This window comes from Psittacula echo (genome assembly GCF_963264785.1).
Source record: "Psittacula echo genome assembly, contig: SCAFFOLD_89, whole genome shotgun sequence".
Classification (NCBI taxonomy): Eukaryota; Metazoa; Chordata; class Aves; order Psittaciformes; family Psittacidae; genus Psittacula; species Psittacula echo.
In genome coordinates this window covers 122,764-143,362 of record NW_027664210.1, presented here as the reverse complement: position 1 = coordinate 143,362, position 20,599 = coordinate 122,764, and the positions used below count along the sequence as shown (strand labels likewise).

Below are 20,599 nucleotides of genomic sequence, written 5' to 3'. Positions count from 1 at the left end.
CTGGTAAGTCTGGATAGACTGGAGAGAAACATTAGAAAGGAGAAAAATGGCAGGGCGACAATAATTTTGGTGAGGAAGAAAAATCCCCAGGGCATAGGATTTTTGACTTGTAATAGTCAATCCTTGAGAGCAGTATCCTGTAGTACTGTCCTACCTCATTTCTTCCACATGCTGGCTCCCTCCTTTCTTCTTTGAAACACGTTTATGAATGGCTGAATCCGCTACACCAGCAAAAGAGAACAGGGGGGAAAACAAAAATTGGTATTCTGACATAAGAATTCAAATACTAGTCACAAGACCCACTGTCATTAAAAGTCTGCTTGGCTTTGTCTACTGTAGAAAAATTGAAGATACATAATAAAATGCATCTTCCATCCACAAGCTTCAGAAGCCAAGAAAATAGGAGCCAATTGCTGCCTGTCACAGCCAAGAGGAAGAAACCATACAGATAACTTATTCTTACAACCTGCTTGTGACAAGCCACAGAGTCACAGGTGATGCTGAACTGCAAAGGTAACAGCCTTACATTCTGAGTTCACTTCCCAAGTGTGCTACATCTTTTGTCCCAAAGACCTATCAGAGACCTAGGATCTAAGCCTCATTTCACCACGCATTTGACCAGTACTGAGGGTGTAACTCAGACCATCCAAATTAAGATTTATGTAACATATTAATATATTCATTGTTGCTACTTTAATAGCAGAAGAGCACTGACATAATGGGAGAGGACCTGATAGTCAGTTGCCATAAGGAATGAAGGTACACTAGATATCCGCAGTGACCACTGCATGTATCCTGATCCCTGCAGTAATGACAAGCAATTCCAAGGTTCTCCCATGAAAGAAGAGCCAACTCCTCCAATCACTCCTTAACACATGGTAGTAGATCTTGTACAGGGATTTACCAGGAAGCAGCTGACAGGCACTAAACTCATATTCAGATTTCTTCACAAAGCCTGTTCATTCTCTTTAATATTTGTAGAATTGGGGAGGGACTCTTCATTAGGGACTGTAGTGAGAGGACAAGGGGTGGCAGGTTCAAACTTAAACAGGGGAAGTTTAGATTGGATACAAGGAAGAAGTTCTTTACTGTAAGGGTGGTGAGGCACTGGAATGGGTTGTCCAGGGAAGTTGTGAATGCTCCATCCCTGGCGGTGTTCAAGGCCAGGCTGGACAGAGCCTTGGGTGACGTGGTTTAGTGTGAGGTGTCCCATGGCAGGGGGGTTGGAACTAGATGATCTTCAGGTCCTTTCCAACCCTAACTATTCTAGGATTCCATAACCCCTACATCTCCTTACCAAACATGGATAAGCAGGTTTTATTAGGAGTTACCTTTTCAGACAATAATGAGAACTATAATAATCAATTCCCCTTCACACCAGGTGATGCTACCTTTAATCTTGAACTAATCTTAGACTTGAACTAACATTTCTTGGATCTTCTCAGCTCTTCCTCATCCCACTCTTTCTCTTTCAGGATGACACGCTCACGGAGCTTCACTCTAAAGTGTTCCAGCAGTGATCGGCGTGTTTGAAAAGCTTCCTGCTCAAATGCTGGCAGTATGTGGTATGGTGTGTGAGCAATTCTATCCTGCAACATAACATGAGATAATTCACTAACACCTGGGAACAGTAGCACACAAGTTAGTGTTTCAGAGTTAAAGCCAACCAATTCTAAAAGCACAGCATCGTCCCTGCTGGATCCTGGCTTGGATCTCAGTTCATGCTATGGAGCACAGAACATGTCCAGGTTAGATGTCCTAGTTGTTCCAGTTATCGGTTTGGTGAGTGCTCAAGAAATTAACTAAAACAATTTCCAGATGTTTCGTCAAGAGAAAATCATAGAATAATAGAATAGTTTGGGTTGGAACAGGCCTTTAAAGGTCATTTAGTCCAACCCCCTGCAATAAGCAGGAACATCTTCAACAAGATCAGGTTGCTCAGAGCACCACTAAGCCAGGGATGGTGTTTCCAGGGATGGGGCATCCCTTCCCACTGGAATAGGTTTCACAGAGAAGATCTTTCACATCTTCTCTGTGAAACCTATTTCAGTGTTTCACCACTCACATTGTAAAAAATTTCTTCCTTACATCTAGTCAAATCTACTCTCTTTCAAGTTTAGAACTATTACTCCTTGTTCTATTGCAACCAGCCTGCTAAAAGGTTTGTCTCCATCTTATAAACTCTTTAAGTACTGAAAGGATGCAGTACGTTCTCCCCGGAGCCTTCTCTTCTCCAGGCTGAACCAGCCCAGCTCTCTCAGCCTGGCTCCAGAGCAGAGCTGCTCCAGCCCTCGCAGCATCTCCGTGGCCTCCTCCAGACTCGCTCCAACAGCTCCACGTCCCTCTTGTGCTGTTGCCCCAGAGCTGGATCAGGACTGCAGGGGGGGTCTCCCCAGAGAGCAGCAGAGGGGGAGAATCCCCTCCCTTGACTGGCTGCTCATGCTCTGGGGATGCAGCCCAACACAGGGTGAGGGGTTCTGGGCTCCAGTGCACACTGCTGGGCCACATCCAGCTTTTCAACCACCAGTACCCCCATGTCCTTCTCTTCAGGGTTGCTCTCAATCGCTGCTTCACCCCCAGCCTGCACTGATACCAGGGGTTGCATGGACCCATCTGCAGGACCTTGCACTTGGAAGCTGCCCTCATCTTGCAGAGCTCTTCTCCCAGCACGTCTGGAAGCACCACGAAGTTTCTTGAAAATTAAAAGACAGCTGGGGGGCACTGTTTGCCCACTACTACACTCCTCAATTTCCCGTGCTACTTCCCTGTAGCAAGTGCCAGGAAGGAGAGCATAGAAAAAACGTCCAGAGCAAGACAGTAAGATACATGGAGTACAGTGATCAAATTTGACCTGTGATTACAGCTATGAATTGCTTAATTTATTTTCCTGTTTGAGAATCAGCTATGTATGTCTACGTAGAACATTGGTGTGGGATGAAAAACCCTCAGTAGCTCTAAGCAGGCTGCTCTGTGAACAAGGTGACCATTACTACCGTTCTTTTCAGAACAACTGCTGTTTATGTTTCAGACATAAGCAATCTGCTCAACATGTAAGTTTTCTTGTTAATAAGAATGCTATAAAAAAAAAAAAAGAGGTTTAATTGAACTGTCACAGAATCCCAGGCCTTTTTAAAGTAGTTTTTTTAAACAAATATATACAGAAAAAACACATCAGCAGAAGTTTCTCATTATACTTCACAGTGGGATTCTTTTTATAAGGCATTACTAAATGATTAAAGATCCCTTTAGTAAATTCACTTAATAAATATATATTTAGTTATTTATCTATAACATATAATGCATAATACATATTTTAATGTATTTTTTATTTAAATATATGTATTTTAGTTAGGAAATCCATTATTTTTAAATTTGACCAATAATGTCCTCTCATGGCTTGCAAGACATCAGAAATTAACATGATTTATAACCCATAATAACTTCCCCTGATTTGGTTGTAGCCTCACAGAAACACATACTATTTTTGGTTTTAATGCCCAAGTTTAAGACTACGAGTAACCCTGTTCAATCAGATTATGAATGGAATCTTACGATAAGATGGACAGCAAGGATTGTCTTCACAGGCAAAACTATCAGAGGGTATTGAAACTTAACTGATTAGTGTTTCATTTGGTGCTGAACTGAGTCTCACCAAAAAAAGAAGAGAAAATCAAATTTCCATAAAAGGTTTTGAAGGAGGCCCTGGTCAATTCATAAGGACATAACAGGCCATATATTTGAATGGATGCAAATGCACAGGACTTTCAGATATGGAAACTGAAGTTATACCTGGTAATACTCATAATAGGCGTAGTCAACAACTGTTCCCACAGCTTTTCTCTGTCCTTCCTGAAGAGTAACTGGTGCAAGGATATCTGCACCAGCTTCAAGCAGCTTATCAACCTGAAGACAGCAAATCATGACACATTCAAGCAAAAAGAAAACCTTCCCAGAAACTGCATTCATACCACAGCTACAGAGACAGTGCTGAGCATCAGAGCTTAACCTCTGTTTGTGAGACCATTTTGTGCACCAAACCATGCATTTCTTCTGCCCCTTTAGAGCTGATGATGAATTGTCAAATCTAAACATGTTCTGTAAGTAAAACCTTCTTGCAGGCAGTAGCTATTTGTTTCTGGATATCTCACGATATTCCAGCAACACATGAAGCGCAGACAACTAGTGAGGGAGGGTTCAGAACAGAACCCACCTGAGGAAAATTCCCTCCTCTCCCAGACCCATCAGCTGCAGCCTTTCACCTCCACTCTGAATAAGATCAGCCCTGTGCTCCCTTGGATGAGGAGAAAAAACTCCAGTTTTCACAAGGCCAAATGCTGCCATTGACCTAATCATGAATGAGAAAGCTCACTCATCACCAGTGGTATTGAATATTTTACATTAACAATCAAAGACAACGCAGCTCTCTTCATGTGGATGCTGGTTGGGTTCATAAACAAGGTTATAGTCAGATTTGATAGGAATGTGGGCACTACAACTACCCCATCTGACTTTAATGCAGTTTTTCCTTTTCTACACAAGGAAGTTATCATCCTCTTTACTTGAACATGAAAATGAATTTCCATACAAAACACCTGTTCCTCAGGACAGAAATAAACAGCATTAGGAACAGACACAGGAAGAGTGGGGAGAAATCAGATTACCCATTACAGAGAAAGGAGACAGAACTCTCTGGTTTTCTGAGGTTTGAAAAAAAACCCAATAAACACCCAGAAGTTATCTCACCAAGGCAATCCTCTGTGCTGCCGTCCTCTGCTGCTCATAAGCCGTACGGACAGCAGCACACAGGGCACTTCTTACTGCTCCAATCAATGGCAGATTTGGGTCAGCCCCATGTCTGAGGAGTTCAATCACTGCCTGCAAATGTGCACATGCAAATGTGACACGTTAGTGACTGGAGAAGCCTGTATTGACAGTTCTACAGCAGGAAACCCAGACCCTGGTCAGATCAGGCAAAGCCCTAAAGCTTTACAGTATTTACCACAGCACACTTGCAGTATCGGCCTGTATTTGTCATAGCTTCAGTAACACTCAAAAATTTAGTCACCAGACAGTAGTTTTTACTTCTTTTAGCATGAATCATAGCATCACCATCGAATCTGGAATATTGTGTCCAGTTCTGGGCCCCTCAGTTCAAGAAGGACAGGGACCTGCTGGAGAGAGTCCAGCGCAGGGCAGCTAAGATGATCAAGGGAGTGGAGCATCTCCCTTATGAGGAAAGGCTGAGGGAGCTGGGTCTCTATAGTTTGGAGAAGAGGAGACTGATGGGTGACCTTATTAGTGTATATAAATATATAAAGGGGGAGTGTCACGAGGATGGAGCCAGGCTCTTCTCAGTGGCAAACAATGACAGGACAAGGGGTAATGGGTACAAACGGGAACACAAGAGGTTTCACTTAAACTTGAGAAGAAACTTCTCAGTGAGGGTGACAGAACACTGGAACAGGCTGCCCAGGGGGGTTGTGGAGTCTCCTTCTCTGGAGACATTCAAAACCCGCCTGGACACATTCCTGTGTAACCCTACCTAGGTGTTCCTGCTCTGGCAGGGGGATTGCACTAGATGATCTTTTGAGGTCCCTTCCAATCTCTAGCATACTGTGATACTGTGATACTGTGAAAGGGTAGCTTTAAAAATCACCTGGTCTGAGTCATAACGTATTTGGAAAAAAAAAAAAACCAAAACCTTTACTACAAAGATAAGGATTAGACAGGTTGATCCCTTACAGCCTATTAGATCATTACTTTATCAGACATAAGGAACCAGTAGAAATTGTTGGATATGGGACTATTTCATTAAAAATCATGAAACCTAAATTTTTGTGTTGCAAGAAAACACTTTTGCCCAGAAGAATACCAAAATTGACTTTAAAATTATGAAGACAGCATACGGAAAAAGGTTGAGAAACAAAGACTTGATACAGAATCTATTTCATGTTGTATGCAGTTGTCAGCCCTTTCATAGCACACACTCTAGCTCCTCTAGCTGTATATATTGCATTCAGATTTATTTTTATAGATATTTGATACCCTTCCAGTGAACGGAATATAGTTAAAGAACAGCAACACACTACAAATATTTTCTTTGTTCTACTACTTATCCTATGTAAAGTATAAATTTTGTAGTGACAGAACAAAAGGTAGAATGTTGGTTTCATAAAAAATACTGAAAATGGTTTCCTCTAGATTTGCTCATGGCTGAGTTTCCAACAGAATGCCGCTCTGGATTATTGGTGTGCTTTTGTATTGGAGAAAGATAAACAGGGATGCAGAAACCACACTTCAATCCTGCCCCTTTCAGCTTTTCGGAACTGCTAGGCTTGCCTCCCTTTGGAGTGTTCTTACCATGGCTTGCTCAGCCCCACAAAAACAATAGCCACCCTTTTCCTACTTTCTTTACATTCATGTCTTGCTGGCTTTCACACCACTCACTAGGAAGTTTAGTAAAACTACTGGAGAAGTCTGGGGATAGCAAATTTGAGAGATAGATGTTAATAACTTTCACTGGGCCAAATGACAGAGAGTTGGGCGTGAGAGGGAAGCAGCAAGCTTTCAGGCACAAAGGACCTGCCTTGAGTGGGGCTCATTCACATATTCATTTAAGCTCTATGAATAAAGGGTTACCAGATCAATATAAAAGTGATATTTGAAAAAGTAAATTTTGCCTAGACTGTGTCTGGGCATTCTGTAACTAAATACTGTTGATAAATAGGTATTAAGTTCTCCTGTTTACTAGTTAAGGACAAAGTACTAAAATACAACTCCATGGAGATGAAGCAAGCAAGTCCCATAACAGACATATATATCTTCAGACATTTGAGTATGGATCTCTGTCTGGGGACAGGTGATGAGTCAACAGAGAGCTTGTGAGTCACAGTCAAAGGAGATCTTGTACAAGCTGCTGATCAGGAGGACTCTCTGGATGAAGTGCTCTACAGACAGATAGGAGCAGCCTCGTGCTCATAGGCCCTTGTCCTCATGGGGGATATCTGCTGGAGGGACGGTACAGCCTGGCACAAGCAGTCCAGGAGGTTCCTCCATTGTGCGGAAGACAACTTCCTCTTGCAAGTAATAGAGGAACCAACAAGGAGAGGTGCCATGCTTTACCTCGTACTCACCAACAAGGAGGGGCTGGTTGGGAAAGTGATGCTCCAGGGCAGCCTTGGCTGTAGCAATCACAAGATGGTCGAGTTTGAGATCCTCAGGACAGTAAGAAGGGCACACAGCAAGCTCACTGCCCTGGACTGCAAGAAAACAGACTTTGGCCTCTTCTGGAACCTGCTTAGTAAGGTTCTGTGGGATAAAGCCCTGAAGGGCAGGAGGGCCAAGACTGCTGGTTGATATTCAGGGATCAACCAGGTTGAGGGAAGGGATGCTTATATCCTGACTTACAAGCTCAGGAGTGTTGTGTAACAACTAGAAGGAAATGTGGCAGGAAGGCCAGGAGACCTCCATGGATGGATAAGGAACTGCTGAGAAAACTTAGAGGGGAAAAAAGAGGCTTATAAAAGGTGGAAGCAAGGACAGGCAGCCTGTGCAGAATACAGGGACATTGCCCAGGAAGCTAGGGACCAGGTTAGGAAAGCTAAGGCCCAGTTAGAATTAAATCTGGCAAGGGAGGTGAAAGATAACAGGAAGGGCTTCTATAGGTATGGAGCAAACAAAAGACAGACTAGGGATAATGTCGGCCCTCTCCAGAAGCTATCAGGAGAACTGGCTACCCTGGCTTTGGAGAAGGCTGTGGTTCGCAATGACTTCTTTGCCTCAGCCTTCATCAGCAAGTGCTCTGACCACGCTGCCCAAGTCTTGGAAGGCAGACACAGGGACTGTGAGAATGAAGACCTTGGGCCCACTGTAGGAGAGGATCAGGTTCAAGACCATCTTAAGAACCTGAACATGCACATAGCCCATGGGACCTGATGAAATCCATCCGCGGGTCCTGAAGGAGCTGGCAAATGAAGTTGCTAAGCCACTGTCCATCATATTTGAAAAATCATGGCGGTCAGGTGAAGTTCCCGACGACTGGAAAAAGGGAAAAAAAACCCCTCATTTTTAAGAAGGGGAAAATGGATGACCCAGGGATCTACAGACCAGTCAGCCTCACCTCTGTGCCTGGCAAAATCTTGGAGCACATTCTCCTGGAAAGCATGCTAAGGCACATGAGAAATGGTTGGCGGTTGGTGACAGCCAGCATGGCTTCACTAAGGGCAAATCATGTCTGACCAATTTTGTGGCCTTCTATGATGGGGCTACAGAACTGATGGATGGGGCAAAGCAGCTGAAGTCATCTATCTGGACTTGTGCAAAGCGTTCAACACTGTCCCACATGACATCCTTGTCTCTAAATTGGAGAGACATCAATTTGATGGATGGACCACTCAGTGGATAAGGAACTGGCTGGGTGGCTGCACGCAAAGAGTTGTGATTGTCGGTACTGGGACCAATCCTGTTCAACATCTTTGTCGGTGACATGGACAATGGGATTGATGCACCCTCATCAAGTTTGCCAGCACCACTAAGTCGTGTAGTTCGGTTGATACGCTGGAGGGAAGGGATGCCATCCAGAGGGACCTCGACACGCCTGTGAGGTGGGCCAATGCCAACCTCATGAAGTCCAACCATGCCAAGTGCAAGGTCGTACACCTGGGGCGGGGCAATCCCAGGCACGGCTACAGGTTGGGCAGAGAAGAGATTCAGAGCAGCCCTGCGGAGAAGGACTTGGGGGTCTTGGTCGATGTGAACATGAGCCGGCTGCAGTGTGCACTCGCAGCCCAGAAAGCCAACCGTATCCTGGCCTGCATCAAAAGAAGTGTGACCAGCAGGTCGAAGGAGGTGATGTTGCCCCTCTGCTCTCGTGAGACCTCCCTTGGAGTATTGTGTGCAGCTCTGGTGTCCTCAACATAAAAAGGACATGGAGCTATTGGAGCAAGTCCAGAGACGGGCTACAAGGATGACGAGGGAACTCGATCACCTCCCATATGAAGATAGGCTGAAAAAGTTGGGGCTGTTCAGCCTGGAGAAGAGAAGGCTGCGTGGAGACTTCATAGCAGCCTTCCAGTATCTGAAGGAGGCCTACAGGGATGCTGGAGAGTTACTCTTCATTAGGGACTGTAGCAACAGGACAAGGGGGAATGGGTTTAAACTTAAATCGGGGAAGTTTAGGTTATATATAAGGAAGAAGTTCTTTACTGTGAGGTTGGTGAGGCACTGCAACAGGTTGCTCAAAGATGTTGTGAATGCTCCATCCCTGGCAGAGTTCAGGGCCAGGCTGGACAGAGCCTTGGGTGAGGTGTCCCTGCTCATGGCAGGGGGGTGGGAACTAGATGACCTTCAGGTCCTTTCCGTAACTATTCTATGATTCGATGATTTTATGATTTGTACTGGACTACACATAAGAAACTTCTAGACTCTGTCTTATGTAAGACATGACAGAGTGTTCTGGGGCACCGGAAGCATGTGTTTATTTACAACCTAATACAATACACCTCAAGTGACTCTAGTTTTTTGGGGGTTTGGTTTTCTTTCTTTTTTTAAGGCTCTTTCAGGGAAATGCAAAGCTTTCACTACAAAATCAGGCAGGCAGTAATCTCAACTCCCTGCTCAGGTCCTCTGCAATCTGAATTTCAATAGCTGAAAGATGAGCTCAAAAAGCAACATACCTTGTCTGGACCATATAGCTCATTTCCATCTTCTGCCCTTGCATTAAGATCTGGGGCAGAATGCAGGAGGTACTGAGTTATCTGGACCCCTTCCTCCCCAGGAATCGAGGCAGCTATGTGGAGGGGAGTTAACCCCCCTAACTGAAAACACAAATATAGCATTAAGACTCCTGTTTATCAGAAGCAGCACTTAAATAGTGATAAATATTATTTTAAGAATAATCCAAGCTCACTCTTCCCATATGCTGCGCCTCACAGACAGCCACCAGAAATCTAGAGCCCAGACTTATAAGAGTGTGGAATACTAAAGGCCCCAGACACTTGGCCTGTTAAATATCACAACAGCTATAACCAACGTCAGGAGCAGCTTCACAAATATTCCTCAACCACTCACAAGCTTGGCAATCAGAAAACATAGTAAGAAAGAGAAACTTGGAGAGTAAGGAGCTTTGAGTTCTTTCTACTAAAAAACAGAAAAATAAATCTTTGAACAGGATAATCGCTTTAAACAGCTTTCTGGCCATTCTAAAGCTGATTCTGACATGCAAGATATTTTACAGTAGGGCACTGAAGCTGCAGTACACACCTTGAATCCCATATTATGAAATATCATTCAGTAAAACCTTCGATGGAAGCCGCACATCAGACCTGGCTCCCCTTTTTAAGTGGAGTTCCACTGCTTCTGCGTCTGCAGCTTTATCAGCAAAGAACAGAAGGTGTGGTGGGGCCCAGGATGCGTTGGGATCTGCACCTCGACGAAGCAGTAGCTGGATTGCTTCCCATCTCTTCTGTCGTCTAGAATTGACATAGAAAATACCAGAATAACATATTAGCACCTTCCAAGAAAAGCTAGTGGACTAAAATGGCTTGCAGGTAATAGACATTACAACTGTCACTTAGCAGAGGGAAGACATGGCAGTCTTTAGGGTCACATCACAACTGTCATACACCAGTCAGGCAACAACATTATGACCTGAAGAGGAGACAGTACAGTCAGTGTATCTCAGCCCTCTAAACTAAAGCAGTGGCATGCAAAGAGCAGTCTCTGCAGTCATGAAAAGCTGCAGCATAGGGACAGGTAAAAAGCTAGGCAAGGTTATCTGCGTCTTTACCAGTCTCACATGTGACTTGTAAAACATTTAGTCTTCGTATTGTTTAATGAAAGAAACAGAGTCCTCCTTCCTGCCATCAAAGACTGCTTGGAAGTTTCTTTCCTCAAGAAAACTTCATTCACCCATCCATCCCAACAAAACAAAGGTCCAGTGTTTCTCTTAAACAAAAGCTGGAACCAGTGCTATGCTAGATTAGGACAGTATATTCCAGGTGCCATCTGCATCTCTATGGAGGCAAACTATCCACACACACAAAAGAATCTGACACCCCTACAAAATGAAGCAGACAGCACTTGGATGCTTGGATATCACCCAGAAATTCCATCACAAAGTGTTCTCACGGTATACTCATCTTTGCAGGCATTGTAATAACTCGGCTTTACCCACAAGCCCTACATTCAGCAGATCTCTATATTCCAATGAACAATATGCAGTATGCACAGTATTTCAGACAACAAGAATCATGGGAGGTGGGAGCATGTTTTACTTTTGTGCCACAAAAGTAAAATGTGGCACAAATAAGGGATGGAGGTCAGAAGGCCAACCACGAACTTTCAGTCTGAGGGGTCTGAGATGTCAAAACGACCTACACTGCCATAAAACCCACACAAAAATTTGGACATCTTTGGTGACTGCTCTGTAAGCAAAGCAAAAAGCAAAATGTGTCCCTTTCAAAGATCCACAAATGCAAAACAGTTGGACTATGTTTCAGCTGACACTGGTGAACAGACACTTGCAGAAAACAACAAGCAAGTTCCTATGTAGTCAAGACTTCAAGTAACAAATATATTCTCCTTCCTCAGGTCTGCACTACACTGCAACTCTCCTTGGCATATTTAGAAGCTTTTCACAATCTTCTAACAAGAAATCTTGTCTTGTTCAAGCATGATGTCCTTTGCTTGAACTGCACTTTTCAACTATAGTCTTTCTCAGTGCTGCCGTGAGCCACATTAGAGCGTATAAACAGTTAGTGGTTTCTACTCGTAAACAAGGTTTGCCCAGTTAAACAATCAAAAAATATCTTTCCTTGCAACGGATGCACATTTATGTGAAATATGTGAAATAATGTTACCTTCTTTTTGCAAAACCATTTATGAGAGTTGGTCTCCCATTTCTAGCGCATGAGACTTACTCTCACACTATGCCTTCAGCATCACTCACAGTTTCTGAGGATTCTGATTTTTCAGTCCACTTAAAGACTAAAAAAAAAGAAAAAAGAAGTGTTACTAAAATGAAACAAATCTTCTTCCAGTGCATGACTCAGTATATTAACACGCCTGTTAATCACAGCTTTAACGCAATACAGCATATAATGATACTGGAATTTTGTTAACCGCTGTTAGGGATATAATTTAGAAGTAAATTGTAACTAAGTTTTTGCTTGTTCATTTGTTTTAATTTCTTAAAATAACAGAATATTTCTCTTGTTCAATTTCAGGGCAAGTTCAGGTTAGATATAAGGAAGAAGTTCTTTACTGTGAGGGTGGTGAGGCACTGGAACAGGTTGCCCAAAAAAGAAGTGGGTAAATGCTCCGTCCCTGGCAGTGTTCAACGCCAGGTTGGACAGAGCCTTGGGCAACATGGTCTAGAGGGGTTGCCCGTGGCAGGGGGGTTGGAACTGGATGATCTTAAGGTCGTTTCCGACCCTCACTTTACTATGATTCCATGGTGTCTAAAGCGTGTTCAGAACAGTTGAATCTTTCTTCCAGTATACATCACCTAACTTAAGAGAAAAAGAATTGCTGAAATAAAACGAGACACACACAGATTTTCAACCTGCATTAGCTTGCATGAGAATCTGATACTAGGATCTACAAGGCTAATTTTTCCAAATCTGGATGCAAGTTCAACTCAGAGGAAAAGTGAAAGCAGTGTATGTCTACTCGCCAGATCTCACAGACTGCTACAGACAACGACCAACATAGAAAGATCCCCTCTCTACTCCTAATTACCTTATAGTACTATGAGAGGTAATAGCTCTACACTGATTTTCTGTGTGGTTTTCAGCAGCAGTTCTCTCTCACTCCCCTTCTCCCTTTCCCATATAGTTGCCTTGCAACTTTAGCAGTGTTTCGCACGACCACATGATCGTACTCTTGGAACTGGAACAGTGACTTCAGAGCAACCAAGGATTATTTGGTACTTAATTTCCAACAAGTTTCCTCAAAGCACAAGCCTAATCTGTCTAACCTCATGTGAAAGTTCCAGAGGCACCCCTCCATTTCTAGGCTACGCGGAAGCACTTCTAAGACCACACAGTTCCTGCCCAGACCCCTTTTTCAGCTGTTTTCTCATCCTGGCTGGTGAGTCCCAGCATCCTTGCTTTCATTGCTTTCCCATTCCCAGGTTTGTACCCTTACAAAATTCATATCCTGTTCCTACACAGGAAGTAAGAGCAGGTGTTTCATTTTGTGGCAGAAGAAAGGTTAGGGATACGACTCTTCCTTTTTGAGTACTCCCCAAGCATCACCAGACTTCTGACAGAACAATCTCTTCGTAGTAGCCACCTCCATGATGCCAGCAAGGTTACGTAGTACCAGGAGAATCACCTACATCCTACTGTTCTACTTACATTTTTGTAATTCCCATTAACTCTCCCACTGCATCTTCACTGTGTTAAACACCTAGCCAGCACAGCCTCGCATTCTGCTATTGATATAGTGCCTTATTTCAACTGCTGAGTAAGCTTGTAACTGCATAGGAGCATGTTCTTCGACTTAGGAAGTGAGTGCAGTGAGAGCAGAGATTATTCTGCAGTTTCAGAATGCAAAATGTATTAAAGTTCTGAGGCTTTTATACAGCAAATTTTAAAAGCAAGCTTGCAGGTTGGCAAAATACTACATTATGATTCTGTTATTTTAGATTAGAAGTAAACAAACCTTGTAACTGTGCAAGCTCCTCTCAGCAATATTACCCTTAAAAGATTCTTCTGGATAAACAAGAATAAAACACATGGAGAGAGCAGAAAATCCTTCATCACTACACTTACTCACATCAGCTCCACTATCAAGAAGAAGATTGACAAGAGCATTACGGGAATGCACCTGTAGAGGGGAAGCATCCATATTTGCATATATAAGTACACACTTCTTGCCTGGGACATGGAAAGAACTGACAACACAATTTTGAGGTAATGATGCTCTACACTGTTTATCTAATTCACATTGATATTTTCCTCAAAACAGAAGCTCAATGTCTTACAGGGTTCAGAACATAACTTTTTTGGTTAATTTTCAACTAATGGATTTTGCAGGAATTCATCGAGGTTTCATGCACAGAGAGACTAGAAATGACTGAGACGGCTATAGGAGAAATACAGTGTTCTAAATTATCTAGCTTCTGCTTGGCATTTACAGTGAATGCTGAGTATTGAGGCAGCTGACAGAAAAACAAAGAAAAAGGCAGGGGGCGAGATTGCATCCCCCTCCTACAGAAACTGGAGTTGTACATGCGTAGTTTCAGCCACAACTGCTTTTCAGCAAAAACAAAACAACTCTGTGTGCATCTGATTGCAAATAGGATCAAAAATAATAAGGGCACAATCACATCCAAGAACATAGATCTAGCCCACTGCATAATCACAACCTGAAATCAAACCTGACATTTGAAATCACTGCTAATATTTACTGAAGGGCTTCTTTTAGGTTCTTTGTTTACCATGGGGGTTGGCATGATACCAGTCATTACAGACACTACTCATGCCACACCGCTTTTCTGGGTTTTCTGCTTGTTGAACATTCCTTCATACTACGTAATGAAATGAGAAAAAATTAATCCAGCCTACTACGCCAGGAATTTTCTCATCATGTGGTAAAGAGTCATGCTTAGAATCTTACAGCCGCAGCAGCAAGTGCTGTGTATCCATGTTTGTCAGCTATGTCTGGATGAGCAAGCCCGTTCCTCAGAATCGCAGAGACCCCATCATAGTCTCCTCTTGCTGCCTTCTTAATTAGCTGCTCCGAGGCAAGTTCTCTGGGGCCTGAAGGCCCATAAGCATTGCGGGCTCCACTGAGAATGAGGTTGACATCTGAATTGAACTCCACTTGACAGCGCCTAGAAAAGGAGAGAAAAGCACAGCACATTTAAGCAGCTAGGTACTCTTGGACCACTACTGCAGCAATGCAGCCTGATGAGCCCATCCATCAGGGCAGAGATGCAACATAGAGATGGACTCATGATCGAGGGGTGGACTTTGCAATGGGCCTCTCCTGCTCTGAAAGACTGTTACAACAGATGGAGCCCAACATCATGGACCGAATGGACTCAGCAGCTTTATAGGGATTGGTCTGTGCACTAAGATAACAGTGCACTGAGATGAGAGTGAGGGTATATTGAAAGTGTGGGATCTGAGCATGACGTGAATGGTATGGAACAAGGGGTGGATACTGTCCTGGTTTAGCAGTAGCAGTCATTTTTTCTACTGGTGCAGTGCTGTGTTTTGACTTTCGACCTGGGAATAATACTGATAAAGCCGATGTTTTCAGTTGTGGGTCAGAATGTTTACTCTGACCGAGGACTTTGTGAGTCTCATGCTCCGCCAGGGAGGAGGAGAAGCCAGGAGGAAGCAGGGACAGGACACCTGACCCAAACTAGCAAAAGAGGTATTCCATACCACAGCACGTCATGCCAAGGATGTAGAATGGAGAGTTCCCGGAAGGGCTGGATCATGGCGGGGTGGGGGTGAGGTACTGGTTGGTGAGCGGTTGTATTCTCTTGCTTGTTATTTCCTTTATCATTATTACTATTAGTGGTAGCAGTAGTGATTTGTGTTATACCTTAGTTATTAAACTGTTCTTATCTCAACCCGTGGGAGCTGCATTCTTTTGATTCTCCTCCCCGTCCCTCCAGAAGCAGAGGGAAGAAAGGTGGGGGGGGGGGGGGGGGGGAAGTGGACTTCGTGGTTCTGATTTACGGCCTGGGCTTAAACCACGACAGTTCTTTTTGATGAAAATGCATCAAGAATAAAATATGCTGGTCTGCAAGATGGGAAAATAAGGCCAGCTATCATTTTAAGAGCTATTTTAGATAGTGTGAGCTTGCTTATATTAATGGGGTGCTGGCAGTAGCATATGGATTTTATCTAGACAAGTTAAAAGTATTTTAGTAGATGTTTGATGGACGGATAAGAAAACAAAATCTAACTACCATGTGTTTTTATGACCCCATTTATCATGCACAGTCATGACATTTGTTTATGATCTAATTTTCATCACCTGCTTTAACTATGACTATAAAATATACGTAGGTAGCTTGTGTTCCTATCAGAAAAGCAAACAAGGAAATCCTCCGTGGGCTCAAAAAGCATCTGCACATACAAGTACCAAGCTACATAAAAACTGATGTGCAGTTGGCAGTTCTACTAGCTGTTGACTTTTTTGTTACAGCGTATTTTGAATAGCCTTGAAGAAGAACAAGAGTCAAGACAACCACAAAGAGTTATCAATAACCATATTTTCAGTACTTTTGAAAACCTGGCGCTATGCTTTCCCATATTTTTATTTCTATGCAAGACTACACTCTCAGGACAGCGAAGGTCTGAACAGGTCTCTACAGCCCTTGACTCCCAATTCTTTTCAAAACTGGACTTCCAGAAACCCTGACTTGTTAATGAGTAATGGGATTATTTTTCTAGGTGTGACCAGGATAAACCCAATGTTTAACTTAAAGGAATAAAATCTATAAATTGAGAGATGAATATGTTATTTGCTTCCTTTTTTTAAAAAAAACAACCCTTATTGGCAACTTGTAATCTCAAGGCCACAAAACCCAATCTGGAGTGCAGCTTTTATCCTGCAACGTAAATTTGAAAACAACAAACACCCATGGGTAGTAATTGTTAAAAATCCACACATAATAAACAAATCATCAGCAGTTACCTCTGCTTATGCACGTGCATCTACCTTCGAACCAGCAGGGAGGTTACATTTGCAACAGGCCAAGGGTCCTCCTCAGGCAGCTTCTTCTGAAAATACAGAGCATCACACTCTCCAGGAAGGAGTGAGTCAGAGTAAGACGATCCATGTTACGAGAATATGCAAAGACTCCTTCAGGTAAAATATCCTTATCATCAAAAGGGAGATGCTTATAGTTACGGAGAAATGGGTCTTCCTCAAGTGAAATATACCCCTTCTGAGATCTGTCATCAGTGTACCTGTAGTGCGCTGGATAATCCAAGACAGGAAAATAACCAGGTACTTCAGTACATAGCTTAATTAGATGATCTCTGAGCCACAAGCCAACATCCTGACAGCCATCTGGATAGCTCTCAACCCCTGGTCCAAATCGCTCATCAGATTTGTACAGCCCCTTAAGAAACAAGTAAACTCACGAGTATCAGTCAGAGAGCAAACAATTTGTACAGTTAAAGTCTGGATTGTATTTAAACCAATCTGGCTGCTTTTGGCCTTACTGGTCCACTTACTATTGACAGAGCAATAACTGCCAAAGCCAATCTGAACAGCAAAGCCTTCACGTTCACTTTGGTCTATTAACAGCAAACACAAATCTTCCAGCACACGAACAGTGGAAGGCCCTAAATTTAACTACAGTAGGATGTAATGTTTAGATTACAATTCCTGATGCTTTTAAGGCCTAGGCAAGATTTTATTTTAATTTTATTCTGTGATCAATTTTAGATTGCAGCCTTTTGGTCCAGGACAGGTTTTTGGTTAGATTTTACTACCTTCTCAAAACAAACATTTCTGAAACACATCTGGCGCAGACACAGATTCTGGAAATGGCACGTTTCTTTTCTTACAATGTAACTAAATTTAGGGTATCTATAGTCTTGCAAGCATGACACGACATGCCAACGGAAGAGTCTCAGCAGCAAATAGTGCACTACAGGACAGGAGTTGCAGTCTTCCTACAAAAGGTATCCTAGTTTGATAGGACACTGTGGTAGGTAAGGCATAAACATCATCAAATTCAAGCAGACTCATGCGTATCTGGACCACACAGATGGTTCAAGACAGGTTCACACTAAGCTATCACAACCTCATAACAGCCATTTGGAGCAAAAATCAGCAACTTCACACTGAACTGTTTACCTACACAGATAAATGAGTAGGCCAAAAGCACTATCACTGGCAGAATATACTGGCAAGAATAAAATTCTGAGTATGGTTATGATCTCAAGTTTCTCTGTTTTTCCCCGAGCTTTAGATTTTACATCATATACTCAAACTAAAGCTCTCCTAAATCTGTAATTAACGCCACATTATCAACACTGAGCAAGAATGCTGTGTTCTTGTTGATGTCTCCTCAGTGTTGATTGGCCCTCTAAATGCAAACACTGTTATGTTGTTTCTCTCTATGTTTTAGATTATTTGAGGACTTGCAGAGATACCCAGGGATCAGCAGGAACAGGTGGGCACTGTTCCCCTACACTTGGGACTGGTCAGATATACCTTTTAGGAAAATAAAGAAGGACTGCAAGCTCTTAGAAAACAAGATTTCCAGCTTCTACTAGCAACATCAGGGCTGAAAATGATGCAAACCAGCCAACTAGCTACCTGGAAACTTCAGAGTGCTATCTTCACAGTTTCCTAAAATGCAGTGCTTTTCCAGTTTCTAATTCATCCTAATATGCCTTTTGAGAGTACTGTCTAACAAATAAGCTCTTCATCAACGAAGGAGAATAAACACCCAAATTACATACATCAGATACGTGAACAAGAAACTTTTCCAGGCAGCACTGGTGAGGCTGCACCTCAAATACTGTGTTCAGTTTCAGGCCTCTCACTACAAAAAAGGCATTGAAGTGCTGGAGCTGGTCCAGAGAATGGCAGTGGAGCTGGTGAAAGGCCTGGAGCACAAGAGTGATGAGGAACTGGGGGTGTTTAGCCTGGAGAAAAGGAGGCTCAGGGGAGACCTTACCACTCTCTACAACCACCTGAAAGAAGGCTGTAGTGAGGTGGGGGTTGGTGTCTTTTCCCAAGTAGAAAGAGAAAATGGCCTCAAGTTGCACCACAGGAGGTTTAGTCCGGATATTAGGAAACATTTCTTCCCTGAAAGGGCGGTTAGGTCTTGGAACAGGCTGCCCAGGGAAGTGGTGGAGTCACCATCCTGGAGGTATTTAAAAAGACATGTAGATGTGGCACTTACGGATATGGTTTAGTGGTGGACTTGGCAGTGCTGGGTTAATGGTTGGACTTCATGATCTTAAGGGTCTTTTCCAGCTCAAATGATTCTATTATCATCTCCTTCAATATTTCCCCATGGGAAAGTTGAGTACAGAAGCTAAACTGTTGAAATAGCATCCTAACTCATGGGAGATCAAAGCATGACAATTTTGCTCTAAAGAACTAAAATACTAAGGGAGCTACTCGGAAAAAGAAGAAAAACAACCAAAAAACACCAAACCAAACCACTTCTGACTTTGAAAGGCACAGGAATTGCAGTATTAGCACAGCAATTTCCCAGTTCCCTGAAATTTTCTGACATCCTTCCATTCCAGCATCCCATAGGCTTCTACACGGCCAAGATAAACAGCTCCTGTGAATTTGGAACCATCAGGCCTGTAGTTAACCCCATTTCTGTGGCGGTGGCCTATGTACAACTTTCCCACATATCTCTGTAATCCACAAAAGAGGACAAGACAAGAAGAATGATACAACTGATAGGACAAAAATAAGTGAAATTGCATTCTTACTGCAGCAGAGCAGGACTAACAAGATGCAGGCAACTGACACATGAAGAGGATGAATCTGTTACACAGTTAAGACTGGGCACAGTCTCAATGTCACTTTAGTTGTGGGCTTCAAAGCCCAGCCAAGATTTTACCAATTTCTCTAGAAGCTCTTCCATCACATAGCAATCAGTAGTCCATACTACTTCAGTAGATGTATCTCAGTGCTCATATTCTCATTGCTAAACGACAGAGGAGAAACCAACATCTATTCAACCATTCAACAGCTGTCCTAAAGACCGGTATGCCAATATACCTTCAGCATTCTGCATTCAAAACAAAAGGTAAAAGTCTTCAACTGCCAGATGCATGTGAAGTGACTGGATTATTAAAACTTTACACACCACTTGCTTTAAAAGTGCTCCAAAACTGCCACTTTAACCCTTCCGGAGAACGCACTGATGAAATTTTGTACCATAGGCAAACAAAGTGCTGGGCTGTATGAAAGTGGCTGATGCGCAGTAAAAAAGTTGTCCATAACCCCCTCTCTTCTGTGAAGAAAACCTTAGCTACCAACCTGCTCATCTGACTGTACCTGACTGAAATCTGATCGTCATTGATTTCAGCCACAAACACTTCAAGGTATTCACCACTTTGAAGCAAAACCAAGCATTTGGAAGATATTTTATATAAATCAATCAAAAATTGTTAATTAAAAGCAAAAACCACTTAAATAACAATCTCAATTCTTCACTTCTTCTGTTGCATTAAAAATAATCATAAAGTATGCAGCCCTGCCACAGTCTTGGCACTTTGTGGCATAAAAGGAGCGACTGCCCCTGGCTTAAAACAAAAGAACATTATGGTGCTAATAACGGCCTCCAGACCGCCCCTCCCCTGCCCACGGACGGGCAGGGCTCCCAGCGAACACATGCTGGGGGACACGTGGCCACGGCGCATCACCGACAGCCGTCCGGGGCCCGCGGAACGCTCGTACCCGGGTGGCAGAGCGGGGGGCCTCCGGCGGTCTCTCCCCGCAGCCCAGCATCAGCACCGCGCACGTTGCCGGTCCCCGGCCCGCGGGGCAGGCCCTGCCTGGAGCTGTGGCCACAGCTAGCCGCCCTCGCCTCTTCCGTGCCCTTGGCCGCCAGCAGAGCGAAAACTCGCCCCACATCGACGGCCAT

The 20,599-nt window shown here is 43.4% G+C and overlaps 1 protein-coding gene across 1 annotated transcript in view; it reads right to left on the bottom strand.

Moving 5' to 3' along the window:
• The window catches only part of LOC308232663 (uncharacterized protein), a gene marked incomplete at both ends in the record, with an annotated part of 33,121 nt that extends 12,522 nt beyond the window's left edge, over window positions 1–20,599 (bottom strand). Inside the window, 12 exon segments of the mRNA XM_080639891.1 lie at window positions 155–221; window positions 1,427–1,589; window positions 3,790–3,903; window positions 4,744–4,875; window positions 13,666–13,830; window positions 14,623–14,839; window positions 16,663–16,682; window positions 16,686–16,771; window positions 16,774–17,092; window positions 19,215–19,361; window positions 19,732–19,741; window positions 20,379–20,599. Of these exon segments, the coding sequence (XP_080496017.1) occupies window positions 155–221; window positions 1,427–1,589; window positions 3,790–3,903; window positions 4,744–4,875; window positions 13,666–13,830; window positions 14,623–14,839; window positions 16,663–16,682; window positions 16,686–16,771; window positions 16,774–17,092; window positions 19,215–19,361; window positions 19,732–19,741; window positions 20,379–20,599 (1,661 nt within the window).